The sequence below is a fragment of the Gobius niger genome (genome assembly GCF_951799975.1).
Source record: "Gobius niger genome assembly, chromosome: 7".
Classification (NCBI taxonomy): domain Eukaryota; kingdom Metazoa; phylum Chordata; class Actinopteri; order Gobiiformes; family Gobiidae; genus Gobius; species Gobius niger.
Window position 1 is genome coordinate 2,328,229 of NC_136858.1, and position 27,073 is coordinate 2,355,301.

At 39.5% G+C, this 27,073-nt stretch overlaps 1 protein-coding gene across 1 annotated transcript; it reads right to left on the minus strand.

The window, feature by feature from the left end:
* Nucleotides 1–1,018: 1,018 nt before the first annotated feature.
* On the minus strand, nt 1,019–7,635 carry rlig1 (RNA 5'-phosphate and 3'-OH ligase 1). The gene is made up of 7 exons (XM_079560427.1): nt 7,424–7,635; nt 6,968–7,085; nt 5,794–5,889; nt 5,535–5,651; nt 3,819–4,034; nt 1,300–1,469; nt 1,019–1,215 (listed from the first exon to the last, which is right to left on the minus strand). The coding sequence occupies exons 1-7, from the start codon at nt 7,511–7,513 to the stop codon at nt 1,030–1,032; spliced, it is 993 nt and encodes a 330-aa protein (XP_079416553.1). The 5' UTR covers nt 7,514–7,635; the 3' UTR covers nt 1,019–1,029.
* Between the last annotated feature and the right edge of the window lie 19,438 nt (nt 7,636–27,073).

Genomic DNA, 27,073 nt, shown 5'->3' on the forward strand with positions numbered 1-27,073 from the left:
CACTGAGCTTTTATTTTGAAAGACCTGAGGGCTAAGAAAAGCAAACTTTATGGTTTACTTGTAAAGTCCAAAATAAAAGCAATATAAACAACAGGAAGCTTTAAGTTTGAGGATTTTTGAGTAGCAAATGGACTTCTAAATAGTGTCGGGTACCGTTAACTTTTTGGGGGATGCCAGTATTTTAACGATACTTGGTTTTCGATACCGATACCTGAATTTCCAACACTAAAGTATTTGTCGTCTAGAACCAGAAAACAGAATGTGTGGAAGATCCATCTCCAATGTCAAGAAATGTGGGGAAAATGGGGAATAAATTGGGTAAAATATTGGGGGAAATAAGGAAAACATTTGTAATAAAAATTAGAAAAATATGGGGAAAAATTAGAAGGAAAAATGGGGCAAACATTGGGCTTTTTTTTTTTTTATGATGGGAAAAAATATATATTTATTTGAGCTGAAGCAACCAAGCCACTTCCTTAAATGCTGTCCCTGGGCCAACAGCATTAAAAGTTTTTTTTCAGTACCTGCTTTCAATAGTATAATTATTCAATACTGTTGAAGTACCTCAACTTTTCTTCTATTTTAAGTATTTTTTCCAGTTCTCTTACACAAAAGTGACTTTTTCAAGCAGTTTAAAACTCCTGACATGTAGAGCACGAGTTGTTTGGCCAAAACCATAATCTCTAAGAACTTCCAATTCCTCATAATATAATCTCAGGAAAGGTTCTTGTGAAAATGTTTTTTCTTCGGCAGCTTTAATACTTTTTTGTAGCTTTTGTGAATCTGTAAATGTCTGTGCATTTGTAAATAAAGGTTTTTCACGTTTGATTCGGTCTTTTTATTTCAGATACTTTAATGCAGGGCAAATATTTACAGCAAAAAGTTCTTGGTCTTTTGAATCCGACGGCTCATTATCTGTATTTACATCATTTACACACATTTTTCGACCCAACATTTCCAAATCTCTTATCTTTCCTCCTCTTCACCGGCAGCGTGTCGCCGTCTCGTGTTTTCGGGTCTGAAATGGTTTTAAGTCTCGAACTGGACGTCCCGGAGTCTGTGGAACGTCTGTCCGTGGAGTTTGGAGAAGGAGCTGAACAGGTCTTTGCTGTCGCCGTATTCGTTCACCGTGGCGTTGACGCTCACGGTGACGGAGCGAGAGCCCAGCAGGGTGTCCCCGTCGGGCCACCGTAGCCCCAGGTGATGCCGGTGCAGCTGCAGGAAACGACACGGGGTTTATTCAGGGAGGAGCGAGTCAAATGGGAAAAAAGAGACTTCCCTGGCTCGTGATGGACTGACCTTGAGGAGCGTCCCGTCGCGGCAGTGCCAGACCACGCCCTCCACTCGACCCTCGGGCCTCGTCTGGAACCAGGACTTGAGTTTGTGGAAGTCCAGGGCAGGAGGCTCGGACAGGGGGAGAGCGCCGTGAGACACCAGGCAGTGCAGAGGACTCTTCTTTGACCCCAGACCTGAGGAGCGACACCAGATCATGCAGTTCTTGTATTTGAAAAGTTTTGTGGCGCTAGGCTAGTGCAAGGCTAGTGCATTTCTATGGTATCAGCTAGCCTGCATTAAAAACAGTCTGATTTGCCTCAGGTGATTTGCACCTGAGGCAAATCACTTATAACACCAGACTAACCATATAAATGTCTGTGTCCATAGAGTAATAACTGATATAACTGACCTTTGATTGATTGATTGAATATTTTATTTCGAGCTACACAAAACAGACACAAAAGCGAGAAAAACAATAATAATGGCTGCGCCATTGCGATTGACTGCGGAATTGCGGGAAGCGAATGCAGAAATTGCATAAACTGTTCAAATTGCATAAATTGCTTTATTTGCATAATCTAATTTGCATAAACTGGTAAAATGCATAAAATGTCATGTTGCATAAACTGTATAAACTGCATAAAGTGGTAAAATGCATGGACGGGGTTAATTTGCATAAATTATGTAAATTGCATAAACTCTTTAAAATTCATAAATCCTAAATGGCATAAACTTTTAAGTTGCATAAACGCTTTAAAATGCATAAAGTGGTTACTTTGCATAAATTATTAATATTGCATAAACTTTTATATTCCATAAACTGGTCAAACTGTTGAAATGGTCTCAGTGCTTGATTGGCAGAAGCTGCACAAATGGCTGAAAGGCCTGGAGTCTCCCCATTGGCTGGATTCCCCCATACACACTAATGCAAAAATTTCTAACTCTCGTATAAAAAAACTGGAAAACTGCAGGAGGCCAATTTTTTCTCAAAACCCACAAGTTGCAGAAGCTGAACATGCACAAAGTGCAGAAATTGTAGAAAATGCAGAAAAAAGTGCAGAAAAGCTTGGATTTGCGGCAGCCCCATTATAAGTCAATGGGAAAAATCTCCAACATTTTGGCCGATTGCGGAAAAACCGTAAGTTGCAGAAGTCCCAAAAGTAATAGCACCCTTCTCCTCAATATGCGGAACGTTTTGATGCATAACTTGCATAAATTGCACAAAGCATGAAGGTGCTGAAAGCTGGAGAAAATCGGGAAAAAGATGGAAGAGGAATAATAATAAAGAACATGAAAACCAATAATTGACTGCGGAAGAATTCCGCAGTCAATCAATTACAAAAAAAACAGCATTCTAGCTCGAAAAGGAGTGGGAAGAAGACAAGCTTATTAACTCCCACCCCCCATTCACTTCAATAATAATGTGGTTGCAATAATAACATATGGTTACATATTTACAGCAAATACCAGGAGTAATTGGGCATCCGCACAGTAAAGTGAGGATTACTTTTTGAACTACTCCTGGTATTATTACGCCTTACAATATAGTCCCCCCTTTTATCCGCTTAGAAAATCCACATTGTTTAATTTTGTGTAATTATACTTTGTAGTGGAACACTTCACGTAACCATATTTAAATAGGGAAAACGTGGAAGAGCTTGGTAGCTTCTATCTTGACCTGTTTTGGAGCTATAGAGGAGAGAGGGAGAGGCTAAATGCTAACGCCGTCTGCGCTGTGTTTACGTGACTGAAGGCACGGGTGAAGATCAGACAGGTCCTAAAGAACTCGTCAAAGCTGAGGTAAGAACATATCTCAGTGTTTAAAAACAGTGGCCTATTCCTTTAAGTCATCAATCACAGTATGTTATACTTTATAACAAGTGCATATATTTTCTTTTATTTATTTTTTTTACCTTGCATCACATGAATGATCGCATTTTGAGGGACTATTTTCTAGCAGATCACTCCGCCGCTGCGTAGCTTATACAACCACGAAGCTGATGCTGCTCAAATATAAGTTATTTTAAATGATTTTATGGACACAGACATTTATATGGTTAGTCTGGTGTTATAAGTGATTTGCCTCAGGTGCTCTGTGGAGCGGGTCAGACTGTTTTTAATGCAGGCTAGCTGACACCATAGAAATGCACTAGCCTAGCTCCACAAAACTCTTCAAATATAAGAACTGCATGAATTACAAAAAAAAAACATCTCCAGAAATCAGCAACACTCTGGATAACCAGGAAATGAGGCCCTATGTCAAAAATCCTGAAATATCCCTTTAATTCTCTAACAGGTACACATCACTAGAGATGGTCCTTTTTATTTAAAATGTAATAATTCTACACAATTCTAACATTTTTTGTAAGACAGAGCTGGCATGGAGGTTTAAGCATAAATAAAAGTGTGGGGCACAATTTCCTTCGGGATCAATAAAGTATCCATCCATCACTAACCACTGATTTATGGCCTTTCACCCCATGTACGCTTCAATATCCCTGGACTCTGTGGTTTTCTTCCTATGAAAATCAATTAAAATCTACCGTATGGATTTGCGTTGACGTTGGTCCCGATCAGCTCCAGCGTTTGCTCCAGCAGCTCGTCCAGAGGAACCGCCCTGAGCTCCAGCGCCCCCTGCTGGAGGTGGTGGTGATTATTCTGGGACGTGGGTCTGAGGACGAGAGCCGCCCCGAGTTCGTAGTCCACCACCGACGAGTGCCAGCAGTACGGTTTACTGTCTCTGTCCACGGGGACCCAGCCTGAGGGTCAGAGGTCAGAGGTCAGAGGTCAGAGGAGGCGGAGCAAAGTGAACATCAGGCACAGCTGTGGAGTTTAAACCTGCTTTACTGCGATATTTTACTTATTATACTGTGTGTCTCAATGTTTGGTTGTAGTTGGCAGCAGGAGGGGAGATTAAACATGCTAAAAACAGTACATGAGCTGCTATTTTTACCCAACAGAATGCTAACAAATCAACGGTGCTGAGATATAACAGGTAAAAGAAAAAAGAAATTATTTATCGATATTAAATGGAAACTTTTGCTGTAGATGAACAACATAAATATGAGGAAAATAATGTATTGCAAGTTTATATGTTTTCTCATACAAAAAAATAATCTATATATATATTTTATTGGCAATATTTTCAGCAACGAAATCTAAATAATGAACAGAGGCAGGTTTAAATTGATCAGGGTTTGTCGAGGCAGTAGCAAGTCAAATGTAATGTTTTTTAATGCCATTGTAATGCCCAAATATGATATTTCTAATGCCACAAATGGAAAATACTAATAAGTATTACTTATTCACAAATTACAGGCAACTTTGCAGCATTTTGTATAATTTCAGCCAAAATCACAGCAGAATTTGTTCCATTCATCTGACTTAATAACTGTGTGAATCCAAGTTAATGCTTTTCAATCACATTTAAGGCCTTATTTTTTGGGGGGCACATTTCATTTCATGACTTTTGGTATTTATTTATTTGGTCGGGACAGTGCATGTTAATGAACATACATGGGTCTCATGCATGTAAACGAGCCACACCGGATTGTAGCCTTGTGATAACTTCCATCCGTCGTCCCCCATGTGCACTCTCAAACACACTCTCATTCAACCTGGCTATTGTACATGTTTTTAGTGGTGGGGTTTAGTTTAAAAGTAAAAAAAAAAAAAAAGTAAGAATTAAAAATTTGAGTCTAAAGCTCAATAAATCAGGCTGGAAATACAAATTCTAAAATTAATTCTAAAAAAAACCTTCTAAATATGGCTCGGTCTAAGACAGGACAGTCTGGAGTCTGTAGGAGCGGAATGAAAACCTCATTTTGAGAAAACGGCCCAAAACCTTAGTCACTTTGCACATGTGTATATTTCTCCCGTCTTCAGCCGCTGCCGTCTCCAAGAAAGGAAATGACCATATTTGGATAACAGCGTCATCTCGGTCGCCAAAATATGTCAATATTTGTGAATGAACGCGTGGGAAGCCGGCTTTTGTGGTGAGTGTTGTAGTTCTTATCTGGATATCACCAGCGAGCGAGAAAACGTCATAAAATAAGCATCGTAAAGAGTAAGTTTAGTATTTTTTTTACTCTGACATTAAAACTAAGATGTTGAGGGAGAAAACAAGCTAAAAATCTCAACATTGTCCACTGGGTGTCTCGCCTTAAGGTTTATTTTTAAATTGTTGTTTGCTGGTTATGTCTCTATTGTCACTTACATACTCGAGTCTGTGATAATAAACATAACCCTTTGTTATGTACCCGGGATGTGTCCGTTCTCATCTGGAAGCGGCTGCTCGTCCAGATGTTTCACCCCGTGCGCCGGGATCCACGTCTCTGGGACAGTTTTAAAATCCTCGGCGACGTTCCAGGAGAAACCTGCACAGAACCAGATGAACCTTAATCTGAGCAGTTCCCCTGAGGACGTTCTCCTGAGGACGTTCTCCTGAGGACGTTCTCCTGAGGACGTTCTCCTGAGGACGTTCCCCTGAGGACGTTCTCCGAGGCTGAGGAGTCAGACCTTTGCCGCTGCGGTGGAGATGGACGTGTTTCTTGAAGCGTTTTTCCGCCTGTTTGTTTGGTTTTCGGTCCAGTCGAGCCCAGAGATACGGCCGACCTGAGGAGACACGGAACAAACTTCATCTCAAAACTTCACTTCCTTCAGCTGTTCTGTAAATCTCTGGTGACAATAAGACGACTTCACATAGGCCGCGTAAAAAAAGGTACAAAAATGTGACAGAAACTCGCCGGAAAAGCAACAATAACACAATAAAGAAGCGAAGAAAAAGCATCAAAAACAAGGATAAAAAAAAGGGTAAAAAATTTGACAAAAAAGCAACAGAAACCTGAAACACTGGCCAATAGGCTGCAAAAAAAAGGGACACAAAAGCAACAAAAGAGTGAGAAAAAAGGGATGAACACGTTGCAAAAACAAGGGACAAAAAAAGTGTAAAAAATGTGACAAAAACATACAACAAACAATAATGAAGCATCAAAAAAGCATCAGAAACAGGGGGAAAAAAACATGAACAATTATAAAAAAGTGACCAATACACAGCAAAAACAGGACAAGAACAAGAATTTAAAAAAAAAAAATAACAAAAAAGCAACAAAAACACAACAATAACCTGAAACACTGGCCAGCAGGCTGTAAAAAAAAAAAAGGGACAAAATAGTGACCAAAAAATGCAATGAAAACGTGACAAAAAGTGGCGAATACATAAAAAAAAAAACACAACAAAAAGGGTAAAAAATTTGACAAAAACGTGCCGGAAAAAAACACAACAAAGAAGCATAAAAAAGGGAAGAAAAAGCAATGAAAAAGCGTCAAATACAGGACAAAAATCTACAAAAGAAACATGAAAAAACGATATAACTATGGGTTAGGTGAAAACCAGGCATTAAAAAAAAAAAAAAAAACATATTACAAAAGAGTGCAGTTTTATTGATGAAAATCTATATCATTTATATCTTGCTTTTTCCATTTTAATATCTTGAATGTTCATATCTGGATATTCATATGATGACGGTATCTTTCAGCCCTAGTAGCTAGCTACCCCCCAAGGTGCAAAGCATTATGGGTTATGTGCAAGTAGTAATAATATCAATAAAAAACAAAGAAAAAGCAACAAAAAAGCATTAAAAAATAGCTAAAAATTCAAGAGATTTTAGATGAAATGATATTTTCTCTGTACCTTTGAACAGAGAGACGTAGCAGCACGTGCCGTCCACTTTCTCCGTGGCCAGCGCTGACTCCACATCCGCGTCCATGGCAACGGGATTCAGGGTCTCCGTGGCAACCACCTGATACGACTGTCCCATAGATATAATATAATAAAGGGAGACAAGAAATGTATTTGTTATGGTTCATTTATTTGTTCATATTATAAAATGTAGTAAAAAAAAATATGTGTGATTCGGTGGAAAGAAAAACGGCAGCAAGCAGCAGGAAATAAACACATTTCCTCATTACGGAAATAAAAACAATCCGCATGTAAATCATTTCTTTCATTCCGATCAAAACTCAACCGCTGTCATTGGAAATATAATATTAAAGTGTAAATGATAGAAATTCGTAGCTCAAAAACGGCCGCACGGAGCGGTGTGTTTTTAGCCGTTAGCATCATGTGTTAGCATTAGCATTAGCTGACCTGAGAGTCCCGCTTTCTGGACGGTTCTTCCTTCACCTCCGTGGTAAAAACGCACGGCATCTTCTGCTGCACCGACCCGAGGCGCCGCATCCTGCCCCCGGCCCCGGAGTCACACAAAACGACGGCGGAGATACGTTAATTAAAGAATATTTCATTGAATTTAGAGAAGCGTGTCTGTGAAGAGGAGTCTGCCCGGTCACGTGACGGTGTTCTTCTTCTTCTGCGCGGGGAAAAGACAACACGGAACACAGCGACATCGTGCGGAAGAGAAGACACGTAAACATAAACACACAAACAAGCGTGAGAAAAGTTTGACTAACAATACCTTAATTCATTCCCGTTCAATCTGTTTTTCTTTTTTCTCGTCACTAGACAGTACTGTATTATTGTACAAAGCAAATTATAAAACAAGTTCCAATTTAAATGTACACTTTGATGAAGGAAAAAAAAGGAGTCTAAACATTGATATTTCTCATGGTTTCACTTTTTCTTTCTGATGCACTGGACTACACTTTTTTGTGAGGTGTCCAGAGGAGGGTAGAGTCGCCAAAAAATAAAAGTAACACTACTTTTCAATCATTTTACTCTCAAGTACAAGTAAAAAATAGTGGCCCGAATAAATACTAGGGTAAAAGTAAAAGTACTTGGAGAAATGTTTCTTGAGTGCTGTGAGTACTGAGTAACTGACTGAGTGTAAAAGACGTATTTAACATTAAATTTTGCCAAAGATTATGAGAAACAAAACTTGTGATAATGTGAAAAACCTAATATGTCCAAAGAAAATGCCAAAAAAGAACTTGAAGCGATTTGTCATTTTAATATTGACTCACAGTAACTTGGAGGTGTTTCAAATCTTTAACTGAACATTTTTGCAACGCTATGATCAACTTTTTTTTTTAAAGTTGCAAAATACACCTTTAAGTATCAAGTAATAAAAGTGCCTGTATATCGCTTACATTAATTGTCACCAACACACGCTGGTTTGTAAGAAACAGCTCCAGGACAGAGGACGTTATGAAGTCAAGATCCTTCAGGGACATTTGGCCTAATTGAGCTAAACCAATGTGATTTTTGGATTCAGCAGATTAAGAAGATGAAATCACTCTTTAACCATAATCAACACATTTTACATTTTATTACATCGATACAATGGAAGAAAAGTATATTTTAGATGATCATAGTATAACAATGGAAGATAATATTTTATGTAGTCTGGGGCTGGTTCAGTAACTTTGAATCCTCTGTGAGTTCACTTTAATATTGATCTTCCTAAAATCCTGCGTCCGTTCTTGCATCGTGGTTGACGTACAGCATGGTCTCGCTGCTGAACTTCCTCCCCTCCTCCTGAAGCTCCAGTTCGCTGCAGGTTTGTTTGCACGTTTCTGTTTCGGGGTCGTCTTTCTGCTCAGCGTGAGGCCAGACCCACCGCTCCGAGCTGGAAAAGAAAAAACAAAGACAGTTTTCATTAAAGGGATATTTCAGGATTTTTGACATAGAGCCTCATTTCCTAGTAGTGTTGCTGATTTCTGGAGATATTTTTTTTTGTAATTCAAGCAGTTCTTATATTTGAAGAGTTCTGTGGCACTAGGCTAGTGCAAGGCTAGTGCATTTCTATGGTATCAGCTAGCCTGCATTAAAAACAGTCTGACCCGCTCCACAGAGCACCTGAGGCAAATCACTTACAACACCAGACTAACCATATAAATGTCTGTGTCCATAGAATAATTTTAACAATTTTGCATTTAAAAGAACTTATATTTGAGCAGCATCAGCTTCCTGGTTGTATAAGCTAAGCAGCGGCAGAGTGATCTGCTAGAAAATAGTCCCTCAAAATGCCATCATTCATGTGATGCAGGTCAGTTATATTCCAAACATGATTCTATGGACACAGACATTTATATGGTTAGTCTGGTGTTATAAGTGATTTGCCTCAGGTGCTCTGTGGAGCGGGTCAGACTGTTTTTAATGCAGGCTAGCTGATACCATAGAAATGCGCTAGCCTAGCACTAGCCTAGCGCCACGAAGCTCTTCAAATACAAGAACTGCTTGAAATACAAAAAAAAATATCTCCAGAAATCAGCAACACTCTGGATAACTAGGAAATGAGGTACTATGTCAAAAATCCTGAAATATCCCTTTAAGTTTAAATTTTAGCCCTGACTTTCCGGGTGAGTAGTTCGGCGTCTGCATAGTAAGGTGAAGATATTACTGTGCGGATGCGGAACTACTCCTGGTATTATTACGCCTTACAATATAGTTCCCCAAAATCCACTAGACTTGGATCGTGTAACACTTCACGTAACCATATTTAAATAGGGAAAACGTGGAAGAGCTTGGTAGCTTCTATCTTCACCTGGTTTGGAGGTGAAGAGGAGGAGAGGCTAAATGCTAACGCCGTCTGTGTTTACGTGACTGAGGACACGCGTGAAGACCAGACAGGTACATATGAACTCGTCTAAGCTCAGGCAAGAGAACATATCTCAGTATGGAAAAACTTAAAATCTTGTTTCTAAACACAGACTATAGTGTGATTAGTAGGAATGCACTTTCAGATCTTTCTGCTCCAGAAGTAGAAGAAGAAGAAGAACAGCCTTTTTCCTCCATAAGTCAAGTGTTGGTAAACTGCTGCTTCTGTATCTTCACAGTCACACTCGGCCTGGAAACGACCACTGGAACTTACAGCTTGTAGTAGAAGACGGCGCCCCCTGCTGACAGGACCAGGACAACGACACAGAAGCCGATCAGGGCTGTGGACAACGCTGGAAGAAAATAACAATCACATCTGCGACATGACGAGGCAAACAGAGGAGCTGAAGATGGAGGTCCTTCAGGAGCTCACCTCGTGGTCTCGCAGAGTTCACAGCTGGAGTTGAAGAATAATTTATAACATTTGACATGGAGGCGGCGGCGGACGACGACCGGGTCATCAACGTCATGAAGGACTTTGACGTCAGTGTCGGAGATGGTGTAGAAGCAGATTCAGAAGGAAAAGTTTTCTGTTTCTCCGGGGCTGAAGTGACTCGTGTTGTCCTGGTTGAGGTCAGTGGCTTCATCCTGGGGTTTGTAGTTGGAACAGTCGTGGTCGTCACAGTCATAGTTAAAGCAAAAGAAGTTAAAGCAGCAGAAGTTAAAGTGGAAGTTCTCTGAGGTGTTGTCGTTGTGGGATAAACTGTCGGCGCCTGAGAGACTCCGACTGTAGTTTTTTCAGCTTCATTTGAATCTGAAAGAAAACACAAAAAAGTGACAGTGGTTAAACACGACAATTGCTAAAAATATATATATATATTGTATCAAAATATGGGCGTGTACTGAAAAAAACATGAAATCTTTAAATTAAGTTTTGATGATGTTTGTATGAGAAAAATTGAGGAAAATATGGGGGGAAATTGGGACAAAAGTGGAAAAATTCGAAAGAGTGGGAAAATTTGCAGGGGAAAATTGGTTTAGAAAAAGAGGGAAAAATTGGGAAAAAAGTAAATTAAAAAAAAGTGGAAACATTTTGGGTGGAAAAAGTCGGAACATTTGGAAAAAGATTTAGCAAAATTTTGAGGAAAATTTAGGAAAATTTTGAGGAAAAAAAAATCTCATATATTCCTACATTTTTCTCCAAATTTTCCTAAATTTTCTCCAAATTTTCCTCCAAATTTTGCACACACAAAAATTGGGGACAAAAGTGGAAAAATTAGAAAGAGTGGAAAAATTTGCAGGGGAAAATTGGTTTAAAAAAAGAGGGACATTTTTTGAAAAAAGTTTTTTAAAAAAGCACACAAAAAAAAGAAAAGTGGAAACATTTGGGAAGAAAATGGACAATAATAATTAAAAAAAAAAATAGTTATGAAAAATAGTCTCATGATCGGAGGGTCGGGGGTTCGAATCCCGGCTCCTGCAGGTGCAGACTGTCATTGTGTCCTTGGGCAAGACACTTCACCCAATACCTATGTGTGAGTGGTTGGTGGTGATCGTTCAGGCGTCGATATCATAAACCAAGTATCGTTAAACCCAGCCCTATTCACAGTGTTAAGTGATGCAACATCTGTATTGCAAGAAGCTACGATATATCGCAATATCACTCAAGTCTTCCATCTGACCAAGACTCAGCCTAAAACCAATAATGTGTGGAACTTAACCATGTGCAAAAGTTCATTTTTAGTTCATGTTCTTGTCATTTTATTATATATTTCTCACTGCATGTGTGCGTTTAAGTTTGTAATTTTTTAGGCTGGCCTCAATCGACGATGAGACGATTTTGTTACCTGAGTGGCCGAAGCACCAGACTCCGAATTGCTTCTGCGGTGAAGCGTTCCACATCACGACTCCGGTTTTCCCAGTTCCACAGGTGGAGACGGGGGAGAGACGAGGGACGGCCGCCACCTGCTCCGAAATCCAACCAAACCTGCAGGACAGAAGCAAACGACAACTCTGCTGCCACTCATGAAGTATCAAAGTGTCAAAGTAAAGTTCAAATCCTCCAAAACTACAAGTAAAGACGGGTCAAATGAAGGGGATGAACCTGCAGGCCTCCAGCCCGTCGTCCAGCGCCGTCTGGAGCTGCGACCTGGAGGCGATGGAGAGGTTCTTAACGAGACAGGCCTCAGACGCCTCCGAGAAGTTAAACTGGTACTGGCCTTTAGGACCAGTGAGCAGCCGCACTCCAGAGACCGGGGGGACGAGCACTGGAGATCAGATCATTTTTGAAAGTTTCAGTTCTGCATAAATTCTTTCATAAGTCAATTTGACCTTTGTAATAACAGTTGGAAAAGTGGGAAAGTTGATAAACACCAAGACACAACAACAGTGTTTCCCTAACTTTGCGTAAGGAGTGAAACAGCGCCCCCAATTTGACGCCGGTGGCCAAAAAGTGTACTGCATCCATGTTCAGAATCAGAATAGGTTTTATTGCCATGGTTTGAGAACAGGTTCACAAACTAGGAATGTTTCTCGGTGCAAACGAGAAACAAAACAAAACATATAACACAGAATCAAGATTAAAAAAAAATAAGCTGTTGATTAGTGGAAAAAATCTGAAGAGAGAAAAAACAGCCTTGTTTTTTTGAAATTCAAAACTCAATAAATCCACTTAGGAATTAAATATGAAAAAAATCCTTCAGAAAAAAAAAAAACATATATTGTTAAGTCCAAGGTTGGAGAATTTAAAGTCTGTAAGTGCTGCTTATAGATACAGACGGCATCTCGTCATAGAAGGGGGCGTGGCTTCGCCAAGGGGAATCTTTAGAGAAACACAATGTTCCCTCTTTTTTGCCATTTTCTGGTGGAATATCAACTTATTTATCACATAAATAAAGTCAAGTGTAAATCGGGCCCATATGGATATTTTCTCTCAGCAGATTGTTCTGAAGAAGTGAAAAAACGGCAGTTGTTGCAAGTGCTAGCTAACCGTTAGCATTAGCCCGATGCTAACATGCAGCATCATGTTAGCATTCTCTGTTATTCATGTATTTATGGGCTGTTGAACCACTTTGCTCCTCTCCATGTCTTTGTATCTTTATTTAGTAGAAACCATGTTCATATTTCAGCATTTGTTACAGTCGTTTTTGAATAATTAGAGAATATACATTTTTTCAAAATTGTTTTCCCCCTTAAAGCAGTATTAAGTAACGTGTTTACCTTAATAAATCCTTTCCGTAGTCCCTGTGGGGGTAATACAAGTGTTTATGGGATGAATGGAGGGTCTTTCATCTCCCCCTGGTGTCTCTGGCCAGAAAACCATGTTTGCAACTTGACTGCCACCGGTCCGGAGAGAGCCATACACACTACGTCACTTTAAACAGTATTTACAACAAAGTTTGAGTGAAAAAAAAAAAATCCATTGTATAATTCGATGCACAGTAATCCTCTCTTCCTTCGCCTTTCCTGTCAGCGTCGTATTTACTCTCCAAGACAATTAATTTTATATATAAAAAGTTAAAAAATCGTAACTTGCTACTACACCTGCAGCTGCGCTTATGGCCTCTAGGGGGAAGAGTTACTTAGTACTGCTTTAACTGTTTTTAAAAATGACCATATATGGGCGATTCCAGAGATGCCGTCTGTATCTATGTGGAGAGAAAAATGCATTTTGAGAAAATGTCCCTCGAATTCCCATAAAAATCTATCGCGAAACATTGAATCAGCTCAATAATGTTATAGTGAGGATTAGTTTTGAAGGTGTTAGTTCATATGTCAAGAGAACAATTTGGCCCAAAACCTGAATTTTGAAAATAAATAAATGTTTTGCCTGTAGTTTCTCCGCACAAATTCTTTTTTTATGGTGTAAAAAGAGAAGATCTGTTCCAAACGTCACATCACTACTTCAAATAATACATTTACAGAGATTATAAGAGTTCTCAGAGTTATTCATCACCTTAAACGGTAAACATGAACATTTTAGTGACATTTATCATAAATCTTAAAGATGCTGAACCTGTGATGAGGCTTTGGTCCAACGCCGAGGAGATGGAGAGCGGCGTCACCAGGCAGAGAAGAACAAACCGCTCCATTTTATAAACGACATTTAAAACAATTAGTGTCCAGGAGGAAAACCAGGTCTGAGAGAGAGAGAGAGCAAAGTGTGGAGGGGAAACGGAAACAGGAGCGATGTGGCCCCTGGAGCAGATAACACCCTCTGAGAACCACCACCAGCACAGACTTTCAGGAGGTGGAAGTGTTTAGAACTGGGACTAAAGCAGTACTAAGTAACTCTTGCCCCTAGAGGCCATAAGCGCCACTGCAGGTGTCGTAGCATGTAGTGTTTTTTACTCATTAATTGTCCGTGAGAGTAAATACTACGCTGACAGAAAAGACAAAGGGACAGAGGGATATTGTTCATCCAATTATACAATGGAGATCATTTATTTCACTCAAACTTAGCTGTAAATACTGTTTAAGTGGTGCTAGAACACAGCTAGCTTTGCCCGTTAGCCTGTTAGCTTCTTCTTCGTTGTTCTAATAGTGTGTATTGGGGCCTTGCATTACCCCCAGAGGGACTGCGGGAAGGATTTATTAAGGTAAACAAGTTACTAGTTCTGCTTTAACAACTGGTAACAAAATTGGCAAACGGGAGCCTTTTGTTTGTAGTTTTTCAGTTCAAAGCACAGTCTGTACTTTGTGAATGTGTTTTGTGACAAGTCCCGCCCTGTGAAATGTCCCTCGTTTGTCTGTGTCGGTTTTATCTGCGTTGTTTTTGCCTCCGCAGCAGATTCTACAGAGGCCACACTTCCTCCGCTCTGTTGACGCCCGGCTTTAGAGGAAAGTGATTAATAACAAACTCAAACTCAAGGTACAGGAACGTGAACAGTGATCTGACTTTCATGAAGAATCTGAGAACTTTTATTAACCTCTTAACCTCCGCCTTAACACAACACGCTTTGTCACATTTTTTATGCACTTTTGCTGCTGTTTTTGTTGTCTTTTTTTCCCTCTCATTGTTACTGAGTTATCGTCACCTTTTCGCCGCTCTTTTGTCGCTTTTTTGTGACATTATTGTTGATTTTCGGGCTTGTTTTTGTCGCTTTTTTGTCCCTTATTTGTTGCGTTCTTGTCACATTTTCGCTTGAGTTTTTGTCTCATCTTTGTTGTTCTTTTGTCGCTTTTTTGTCACTTTTTTGTTGTTCTTTTGTTGCTTTTTTGTCACTTTTTTGTTGTTCTTTTGTCACTTTTTTGTCACTTTTTTGTCACTTTTTTGTTGTTCTTTCGTCACTTTTTTGTCACTTTTTTGTTGTTCTTTTGTAACTTTTTTGTCACTTTTTTGTCACATTTTTGTTGTTCTTTTGTCACTTTTTTGTCACTTTTTTGTTGTTCTTTTGTCACTTTTTTGTCACTTTTTTGTTGGTCTTTCGTCACTTTTTTGTCACTTTTTTGTTGTTCTTTCATCACTTTTTTGTCACTTTTTTGTTGTTCTTTTGTAACTTTTTTGTCACATTTTTGTTGTTCTTTTGTCACTTTTTTGTCACTTTTTTGTTGTTCTTTTGTCACTTTTTTGTCACTTTTTTGTTGTTCTTTTGTCACTTTTTTGTCACTTTTTTGTTGGTCTTTCGTCACTTTTTTGTCACTTTTTTGTTGTTCTTTCATCACTTTTTTGTCACTTTTTTGTTGTTCTTTTGTAACTTTTTTGTCACATTTTTGTTGTTCTTTTGTCACTTTTTTGTCACTTTTTTGTTGTTCTTTTGTCACTTTTTTGTCACTTTTTTGTTGTTCTTTTGTCACTTCTTTGTTGCGTTCTTGTCACATTTTCGCTTGAGTTTTTGTCACATTTTTGTTGTTCTTTATCACTTTTTTGTCACATTTTTGTCACATTTTTGTCACTTTTTGTCACTTTTTGTCGCACTTTTACCGGGTACATGAAGCATGGGACAAACTTGCACAAAAATCATCATAATGTGACAAAAACGACACAAATGTGATAATAATGAGACAATAAAAAATACAATGCAAAAGATATTGAGCCAGAAAAAAAGAAAAAAAATGAAACATACAACACAAAAACATCTGTAAATACTGTAAATACATGTGTGTGTATTTACATATTTCAGCGTTTCGCCCGGGAATCACACGCTGCCACTGTGTCCTCGGGCAAGACGCTTCAAACTCACCGTCACAAGACTATATGGTGCGGTTTTACCGTCAGGATTCAGCGACGCCTCAGAGAACAATCCGTCCATACGTTGTGTTTGACAGAGGTCTGATTTCAGGAGGTCAGATAGAAGCACCTCCCGGTTCCTGCTGAGGCCAATGGGACGTCCCGCCTGGAGAGGAACACATCGTTAACGGGTCAAAGCTCAAAAATGACGTTTCCTTATTTTCCTTTTGGGACGAAATGAACTCTCGATCTGCGGTCATGTGTAGAAGCTCAACACGGTCGCCACAATATGATGAGAATATGACTTTCTCACAGGTTTTGCTGTTTTTCAACTTAAAATGTGAAACTAATATGTGACACATGCCTTTGTTTGTTATCATTTTGATGAGTATGGCTTAATATGAAGCCTAGGCGATAATTCAACCTGGATTCATTTCAGCATCACCTCCCATTTAACCTCTTAACTCCCGCCTGAACCGAGAGGATCTTTTTCCTCACAACATCAGATTTTTTTTCCATCATTTTTTTGTTGGGTATTCAACTCATTTTTGTAACTTTATTGTCATTTTTTGTCACTTTTGTCACATTTTTGTCTTTTTTTTGGTGTCATTTTTTTGGTCAAATTTTAATCGCATTTTTGTAAAAAAAAATTGTCACGTTTTGTCATATTTTTCTCATTTTTTTGTCAATTTTGTATCAATTTTTTGTCATTTTTTGTCACATTTTTTCACATTTTTGTCATTTTTTGGTCAATTTTTTAATCAAATTTTTGTCCCATTTTTGTCCCATTTTTGTCATTTTTTCGTCCATTTTTTCGTCCATTTTTTTTCAATTTCTTGTGACATTTTTGTGACATTTTTGCCACTTTTTCATAAATTTTTCGTCACTTCTTTGTCAATGTTTTCTCACTTTTTTGTCACATTTCCCTCCTTGTTTTCGTCTCAGTTTTGTTGCTATTTTCACACCTTTTTTCCAGAAGCTTTTGGACTGGGGTGAAGCCAAACTGGAGAAAATGTGCTCGGTTCAGGTGGGAGTTAAGGGGCTAAAGACAAAGACACGCTAACGCTGCACCAGAGACTACACACCGGGGAAAAGGCCTTCTGCTGTGACCAGTGTGGGAGGAGATGGGGAAAACGAGACCACAGCTGCGACGAGTGTGGGAAAACATTTGGACATTTGTCAGGCTTAAAAACACATGGACTTATTCACAAGGGCGAGAAGAACCACCGCTGTGACCAGTGTGGGAAGGCCTTTGTTAGTCCCAGTCATTTATATCAACACAAACTCAGACACAGTGATGGAAGCGTCGCCTGTGACGAGTGTGAGAAAAGTCCTAATCGCTGTGAGCAGTGTGGGAAATCATTTAAAGGCAAAGACAATCTAATTCTGCACCAGAGGCTTCTCAACGGGGAAAACCTCTTCTGCTGTGACCAGTGGGAAGAGGTTTACTGCAGAACGTGATCTCACTGTCCACATGAGAGTTCACACAGGAGGACGAAAATGCATGTTAGATCATTTTTGTACTTAAACACCGGTGTGCTCCAGTTTCCCCCATTAACCAAAAACATGCACAATAGGTCAATCCTCCAGCGGGTGAGTCTTCTGACCATCAAACAAAAAGGTTCAAATATGCTTTTTGGCTTCGTTTTACTGTAAAAAGCTTGAATTCTCAATTGTGAATTATCACTGAATTGGTCTGGACTTCTGCACTTGCTGTTGGATTTGAGATTGTGGTTCAGTTCACATTTTAAACACGCTCAGATGCTGATTAATTGCTAACTAACTGCTAATTTATGTAAGATCCAAAGGTCTGTGTAAGAAAGAGGGAGAGGTCATAAAAAGGACACATTCAGTTTCATTTAGCTTTGGGTTACGGTAAATCTCTGATAAAAATCTGTTCCTTATTATTGATATAGTTTTACAACCAGATTGAGACAGATTTCCCGTACATACTTCCCTTTCCTACGTACGTCATGCTCTTTTATTGACTTTCTAATAGATCCTTTTTATTTATCACGGTCTTTGTTGTTTATAGAATAATATTAGGCTCTTCTAGTGAACCGTCTTCATTTCTGATTGAATTAAATACTAGAACAGACGGGCAGACCTTATAAAACTACAGTGCCTCTCGAAAGTATTCATACACCTTGAACTTTTGCACATTTTGTCATGTTTACAACCCTAAACATAAAGATTTTATTTTGATTTTTTTTACTGAACGTTCACACACAAGTAACAGACAACTGTGAAGTGAAAGCGAAATGTTACATGATTCTGTTATTTTTCAAAAAATGAAAAGTGAAAAGTGGGGCGTGCATAAGTATTCATACAGCATGAGTGAATACTTTGTGAACCCCCTTTTACTGCAATAACAGCACAAGTCTTTTGGGGTTTGACTCTACAAGATTTGCACATGTAGAAACTGACATTTTAGCCCATTCCCCTTTACAAAACAACTCAAGCTCTGTCACATTAGAAGGAGAGCGTTTGTGAACAGCAGTTTTCAGATTATTCCACAGATTTTGAATAGGATTTAGGTCAGGACTTTGACTGGGCCATTCTAACACATTAATGTTTTTATTGAACCATTCCATTGTAGATTTATCTTTGTGCTCCGGGTCATTGTCCTGCTGGAAGGTAAATCTCCGCCCCAGCCTCAGTTCTCTTTCTGACTCCAGCAGGTTTTCCTCCAAAATGTCTCTATATTTGGCTCCATCCATCATCACAACTATTCTTACAATCTCCCCAGTCCCTGCTGAGGAAAAGCAGCCCCACAGCATGATGCTCCCCCCCGTATATTTGACACTGGGGATGGTGCACTCAGGACGATGAGCAGTGTTAGGTTTGCTCCATACATAATGTTTTGCATTTGGGCCAAAAAGTTCAATTTTTCTCTCATCTGACCAAAGCTCCTTCTTCCACATGGAGCTGTGTCCTCCATATGACTTCTAGCAAACTTCAAACGGGATTTTTTATGGCCTCCTTTCAGTAATGGCTTTCTTCTTCCACTCGTCCATGAAGGCCAGATTTGTGAATACGACTTATAGTTGTCCCATGTACAGATTCCCCCAGCTCAGCGGCAGCACTTCACAGCTCCTCCAGAGTTATCTTGGGGCACTTGGTTGCATTTCTGACCAGTGCTCTCCTTGTTCAGTTTGTTAGTTTAGGTGAACGACCACGTCTTGGTAAGTTGGCAGCGGTGCTTTACTCTATACTGAACAGTTGCTCCGGGAGTTGTTTAAATCTTGGGAAATCTTTGTATAACTTAAGGCTGCTTTAAACTTCTCCACAGCTTTATCCCTGACCTCTCTGGTGCTCCTTGGCCTTCATGATGTTGTTTAGTGACAAATACACTCCGACCACAGCTCTGAGGCCTAAAAGAACAGCTGAAATTATACTGAGAGTAGATTACACACAGATGCCTCTATTTAACCGTTAGGCCAAGGTGTGAACATTCTGGAGTCATTAGGAATGTTATAAAGGCAATTTAATGCACTCAAAAAATGCTGTATGAATACTTATGCACGCCCCACTTTTCACTTTTCTATTTTTTGAAAAATAACAGAATCATGTATCATTTTGCTTTCACTTCACAGTTGTCTGTTACTTGTGTGTGAACATTCAGTAAAAAAATCCAAATAAAATCTTTATGTTTAGGATTGTAAACATGACAAAATGTGCAAAAGTTCAAGGTGTATGAATACTTTCGAGAGGCACTGTATTACGTCCTTATAAGAAGGATTCACCTTTGAACTGGTGTCTATAAATCCAGGTGCACAAAGTCTTTACTTCAGACTCACGTCTGAGTCTCCCTGCAGCAGCAGAAGGTAAGATTATGCTTTATGATGCATCTCACACTCAAAATAACATATAATCAGCACAGTTCAGTTTATTCGGTCAAAATTGTGCACAAATGATTTACATTCAGTTAAATACACTTCTTCATAACATACAAAATAACTGAAAATAGGCTGAAGCTAATGCTTATATTGCCCTTTTTTAAAACTTACAGCACATGTCTTTCTAACGTTACACCAAATATTCCAAATGATTTTTTTTAGGTAGGTTGATACATTCTTAAAGGGACTATACAGAGTTTCAAAATGTTAGAATTCTGTATTTTCCTCCCCTACATGTTCCTCCATGTCCTAATGTGTAGAATGAGCTCAGACCTGTTCACCACAACTGCCTCTAAAATCCTGCACTGTCTCTCAGAAAGGTGTTGCCATTATGCACGAGCTTAACCTCTTATTTTCTCCAGTTCGGCTTTACCCAAATCTAAAAGCTTACAACCTATAGGCCAGTGTAACGCCTCATTTGACCTACAAATGTCATTTAAACAGATATTTTTCCTTGTGTTTTGTTGCATCGCAGTTACTTTTTGTCACTTTGTTCTTCACTTTTCCACATTCTCCACATTGTTGTCACTTTTTCTTCATATTTTTGTCACTTTTTCGTCACAATTTTGTCACTTTTTTTTCACATTTTTGTCACTTTTTCACTTTTTGTCACTTTTTGTCCTTTTTCTTCACACATTTTTTCCCCCACTTTTTCTAAACTTTTTTTGTCACATTTTTGTCACTTTTTTGTCACATTTTTGTCACAATTTTGTCACTTTTTTCACATTCTTGTCACTTTTTTTTCACATTTTTGTCCTTTTTCTTCACACATTTTTTCTTCCCTTTTTCTTCACATTTTTGTCACTTTTTTGTCACTTTTTCATATTAATCTGCAACTTCCAATTTAGATCATGATCAATAATAACTCCAAGAAATGTGTTCTCATAAACTATGGCATATTGTTTCATTTATTTCTAACCCTAACCCTACTTTTTTCGGTTTGAGAAAATCGTACATTTAGTTTTCTTTATATTTAAAGACAATTTATTAATATCAAACCAGACTTTGAGCTTCTGTAACTCTCTCTCCACCATTTCTAGGAGCTGGTTTAGATCGTCACCATAACGGTACAAACAAAACAGATTTCAGCCTTTTTGAGACATTACATAGATCATTTATATAGAGGATAAATAAGTATGGTCCAAGAATGGATCCCTGTGGAATACCTCATCTTACTTTCAGCATTTTACATTATATATCTATATATTTACTTGAACATATAACTGTTTGTTTGTGTTTACACATAGATTGTCCGTTGTATCCGTCTGATTGGCTGATGTTTGTCGCCTGCAGGTGCTCAGAGGGAGGATGGGCTTAAACGGGAGCATTCCAGGCAATCCTGCAGCAGAAAGGTGCGTCTGACGTCTCTCGGACTGTTTAGCTCAGATTTCGCAGGAACCGAGACACGTAGAACTAAACCGTTTTCACCTACGCAGAGCTTAGAGTCTCAGTTTTCAAACGAGCCACATCACGTGTCCATAGATATAACATAAAATACTCTGGAGCTACAAATATCATGAAAAATGGTCTGGATTGTTGGCGCTCTACAGTTAAATCCCCAAAACAGCGCGGCCTCAATGAGAGCTGATGTAATAAGGGAATTTCTCCACTGTGAGATAAATAAAGGCTTATCTTATCTTGTAGTAATATAGTAATACAGTTGTTTTGAGGCAGTTCATATCCCTGAGGAACATGTGAACAAAAAATACTTCCTTATGACATGATGGTGAGTTGGTTCAGTGTGCCATAAACATGCCACTGGAAAGTTAAAGGGATATTTTAGGATTTTTGACACAGGGCCTCATTTCCTAGTCATCCAGACTGTTGCTGATTTCTGGAGATATTTTTTTTGTATTCATGCAGTTCTTATATTTGAAGAGTTTCGTGGCGCTAGGCTAGTGCATTTCTATGGTATCAGCTAGCCTGCGTTAACAGTGTGACCCGCTCCACAGAGCACCTGAGGCAAATCACTTATAACACCAGACTAACCATATACAGTGGGGCAAAAAAGTATTTAGTCAGCCACCAGTTGTGCAAGTTCTCCCACTTAAAATAATGACAGAGGTCTGTAATTTTCATCATAGGTACACTTCAACTGTGAGAGACAGAATGTGAAAAAAAAAATCCATGAATTCACATTGTAGGATTTTTAAATAATTTATTTGTAAATTATGGTGGAAAATAAGTCGTTGGTCAATGACAAAAATTCAACACAATACTTTGTAATACAACCTTTGTTGGCAATAACAGAGGTCAAACGATTACTATAGGTCTGTACCAGGTTTGCACACACAGTAGCTGGTATTTTGGCCCATTCCTCCAGATCTTCTTGAGAGCAGTGATGTTTTGGGGCTGTCGCCGAGCAACACGGACTTTCAACTCCCTCCACAGATTTTCTATGGGGTTGAGGTCTGGAGACTGGCTAGGCCACTCCAGGACTTTCAAATGCTTCTTACGGAGAGCCAGTCCTTCGTTGCCCGGGCAGTGTGTTTGGGATCATTGTGATGCTGGAAGACCCAGCCACGTTTCATCTTCAAAGCTCTCACTGATGGAAGGAGGTTTTGGCTCAAAATCTCACGATACATGGCCCCATTCATTCTTTCCTTAACACGGATCAGTCGTCCTGTCCCCTTAGCAGAAAAACGGCCCCAAAGCATGATGTTTCCACCCCCATGCTTCACAGTAGGTATGGTGTTCTTAGGATGCAACTCAGTATTCTTCTTCCTCCAAACACGACGAGTTGAGTTTATACCAAAAAGTTCTACTTTGGTTTCATCTGACCACATGACATTCTCCCAATCCTCTGCTGTATCATCCATGTGCTCTCTGGCAAACTTCAGACGGGCCTGGACTTGCACTGGCTTAAGCAGGGGGACACGTCTGGCACTGCAGGATTTGATTCCCTGTCGTTGTAGTGTGTTACTGATGGTAACCTTTGTTACTTTGGTCCCAGCTCTCTGCAGGTCATTCACCAGGTCCCCCCGTGTGATTCTGGGATTGTTGCTCACCGTTCTCATGATCATTTTGACCCCACGGGATGAGATCTTGCGTGGAGCCCCAGATCGAGGGAGATTATCAGTGGTCTTGTATGTCTTCCATTTTCTGATAATTGCTCCCACAGTTGATTTTTTCACACCAAGCTGCTTGCCTATTGTAGATCCACTCTTACCGGTGCAGGTCTACAATTCTTTTCCTGGTGTCCTTCGACAGCTCTTTGGTCTTGGCCATAGTGGAGTTTGGAGTCTGACTGTTTGAGGCTGTGGACAGGTGTCTTTTAAACAGATAACCAGTTCAAACAGGTGCCATTAATACAGGTAACGAGTGGAGGACAGAAGAGCTTCTTAAAGAAGAAGTTACAGGTCTGTGAGAGCCAGAGATCTTCCTTGTTTGAAGTGACCAAATACTTATTTTCCACCATAATTTACAAATAAATTCTTTAAAAATCCTACAATGTGAATTCATGGATTTTTTTTTCACATTCTGTCTCTCACAGTTGAAGTGTACCTATGATGAAAATTACAGACCTCTGCCATTATTTTAAGTGGGAGAACTTGCACAATTGGTGGCTGACTAAATACTTTTTTGCCCCACTGTAAATGTCTGTGTCCATAGAATCATTTAAAATAACTTATATTTGAGCAGCATCAGCTTCGTGTTTGTATAAGCTATGCGGCGGCGGAGTGATCTGCTAGAAAATAGTCCCTCAAAATGCGATCATTCATGTGATGCAGGTCAGTTATTAGGGCTGCAACTATCGATTATTTTAGTAATCGATTAATCTATCGATTATTTACATCGATTAATCGATTAATCGGATAATAAAAAAACAGTTTTAAACAAAGGATTTTTCTGCTAGAAATAGCATTTATTTATTCTTAATTTCTTATCAGTTTGTCCCAAAAGCAGCAACATTTCACTCTCATAAAGAGACACCTGTCCTTATGTCCATGATGAGGAGAGAGAGCAGCTTCAGAGTGTCTTTTTAATAGTACTTTATTAGTACTTTTATTCTTATTCAGGTGAAGTAGGTCCTGACTGGAGACAGAATCTTGAAATGTTCTGCTGAAGCTCAGGTGACTGATTTCTTTGCCGGGATCTCAACCAGAGGGGTTTCCTAAAAGAGGAGAAACATTTTAATTATTTTTGTCATAGTATTGCTACAGCAGGGATCAACATGTCAATTTGCAAAACTTTAAAGTACGGATGAGACAGTGTGACTGTGCTGGAGTTTTATTCTGCTTTTGAAATAGTGTGACCACCTTAAATAGTTTAAACAGACCAGTGGGACAATTTGGCAGAACTTTGAAGGACAGAGAAATTATTATTATTATTTTTTATAGATCAGGCATTTTAATCCCACTAAAAAACACCTTTTTATTATTGCAACTTATATAACACTGAGCAACAGATATATTACAAAGCAGTTGGATGTAAAAAATAATGATCATCAAAAAAATCATGAGTTAGGCTTCAATAAAAAAGTAGAACATGTGAAGCAGGAGGAACAGAGAAGGACATGGCTCTGCAGGACAGTCAAAAGAGGGACAGGTGGTCACTATTGAGATCTGTGGATTTATCTTAATTTAAATCGTAGCTACAGCGTAAAGATATTTAGCGCAAAAAACTTTGCAGCAACGGAGAAGTAGATCCAGTAGGATGTAAAAGTCTGTGTTTGGTGAGGGGGGGGAAAGATAAGTTCGCCGTCATATCTTACCTTATGTCACACTTTGAAGTAACAGTGGATGAAAGTGTATGTGGTGTAGTATGAATGAAGAAGCCCATAGTATCTTAAATCACTTGTAGATTTATATAGAACTTCGATCAGAGCAGGTTTACAGCAGTCAGTTCAACACCGCGTATATTCAAACTGTCTTCTTCTGCAGTGCATAGCATCATATAGCGTACCTGCGCCCTCTAGCGGCATAAGCATAGAACACAACATTTCCTTTCTTGTAGAAAAAGTACATTGTCCAGTGTATTTAGCAACAATTGGAAAAGTATCACTTTAGCACAATGTAGCTATAAAATGTAAGTAACCAGCTGTAACCAAATGTGTATTATTTTTCTTCTTCTCTGTAACCAACAGTATCTTAGGCAGTGAATGAAGTAAAACAGATTGCTTGGGTAAACATAAACAAAACCAAGTAACCTTATCTTAAACTAGCAAAGTACAGATGGATCAAAAATATTAAGGCATAACATAGTCCTTGTGCCAAGTAGGTTTGTATTTAGCACGTGGTTGTTTTGGTGTAGTTTCAGTGGCACTTTTATCAGAGGTGCTAGCGCTGTTGGAGTCCTTTTCAGTGATTGGACAGTGGGCAAGGTGAGTAGCATTCCAAACTTTTCCATCACTAAGCAAGAATGAATGTGTACCCACATTTCTCTCGACAGTCTTTGGAAGAGTGAATCTGGGGTGAGCTTTTGGAACATGTTGAGGTTTCCTTACCCTCACTCTCTCACCAGGTCGAAAAGAAGGTTCCCGTGCACCACGTTTGGCATCAGTGTAGCGTTGCATTTTGTTTTGACGCTTGTTTACAGTCTCTCGAGCATTATCATCCACAGCAGATGTGGCAGTTGGCAAGGGCAGAATGTTTAACTTAGTGCGCATTTTGCGTCCATACATAAGTTCATAAGGAGAAGTAGCAGTAGTAGCATGTGGTGTTGCACGGTAGATTTGAAGCCAGTTAGTAACAGTGTCTTTCCATGGTTGGGACTCTTGAATAGCGGTTTGAATGCAGGATCGTAGTGCACGATGAAATCTTTCAATAGCACCATTTGCAGCTGGATAGTAGACAGATGTTTTACTGTGAGAAATACCTCGTGACTGGAGGAAGGAGGCAAAAGCTGCAGAGGTAAATTGAGTACCATTGTCTGTTACTATGTTCTCTGGATCTCCATGTCGACTGAAAACTGAAGACAGAAAGTGAACAACATCATCTGTGGTTGCAGTACGTGAAAAAGCAAGTTCAGGCCACTTTGAATAGTAATCAGTGAGTGTAATCGCAAAACGGCAATCGGAGGCAGCAGTCTCAAAAGGTCCAACTATGTCAAGTCCAAGTTTCTTCCATGGACCATCCGGCAGTGGTACAGGTTGAAGCGGAGCAGGGCGTGTACATGCAGTTTTATCATTGGACTGACAGAGGACACATGATGCAATGGCAGATTGGACTTGTGAATCCATTCCAGGCCACCAGTAGAGGTCCCTCAGGCGTTGTTTTGTGCGAACGATGCCTTGGTGACTCTCGTGCGCAAGTGTGATCAGGCTGTGACGTAAAGAGAGTGGTGCAATCAGCCTTGAGCCACGTAGGATGTAGTTGTCTTTAGCTGAAAGTTCATCTCTGATTTTGTAGTAAGGTGCAAGCATTTCAGTAAGCGATTTAATAGTAGCAGGCCAACCTTTATCAATCTGTGCACGTAAGGCAGACAGTTCAGGGCAAGCAGCGCATGTTGTATCAAAGTCAGTTACTGGCAGCGATGACAGTGTAGCAGATATATGAGCAACCATTTCAGGTTCAGCATCAGTTGTAAAGTCTGCAGACAAGGGCAAAGGAAGGCGTGAAAGACAGTCAGCAGTGTAGTTTTGTGTACCTGGTCTGTAAACGACATCGTAGTCAAAACAAAGCAAGCGTGCAGACCAGCGAGCAATGCGCATTCCTGCACGTCCCATGCCTTTGGTGCTGAGTAGAGTTGTCAAAGCTTGGTGGTCAGTACGAAGTATGAAGCGTCGTCCCCAGAGGTATGTTCTCCATTTTTCTGTTGCCCACACGCATGCAAGTGCTTCTTTCTCAACTGTGGAGTATTTGCGTTCTGTACTGGTAAGTGTGCGCGAGGCAAAAGCAACAGGTTTCTCAGTTCCATCAGTTTGAACTTGTGTGAAAACACCTCCCAGTCCATAGTCACTAGCATCTGTTGAAATCACAATTTGTAAAGCAGGGTCAAACAGAGTGAGTGCGGGACTGTTTACAAGGAGTCGTTTTACTTCTTCAAAACTGTTTTGTGCCTCAGTTGACCATTTGAATGTGTCTTTATTATTGGCACAGTCTCTCATGGGGGCTACAACTGTGGCAAAGTTGGTAGTATGCATTAGCCAAGTCTATTGAAGAGAACACTTTGGCACCATGTAGGTTTGTGAAAAGCTCGTCTACATGTGGGAGTGGGTAGCAGTCGATTATTACA

Bases quoted from the DNA above. Each gene is read 5' to 3' on its own strand.
- rlig1 (XM_079560427.1), bottom strand. From the start codon at position 7,513: ATGCGGCGCCTCGGGTCGGTGCAGCAGAAGATGCCGTGCGTTTTTACC. The intron at 4,035-5,534 runs GTACATAACAAA...TCTGACCCTCAG, and splicing joins TGAGAACGGACACATCCCGG to GCTGGGTCCCCGTGGACAGA. The intron at 1,470-3,818 runs GTAGATTTTAAT...GTCGCTCCTCAG, and splicing joins CGTCAACGCAAATCCATACG to GTCTGGGGTCAAAGAAGAGT.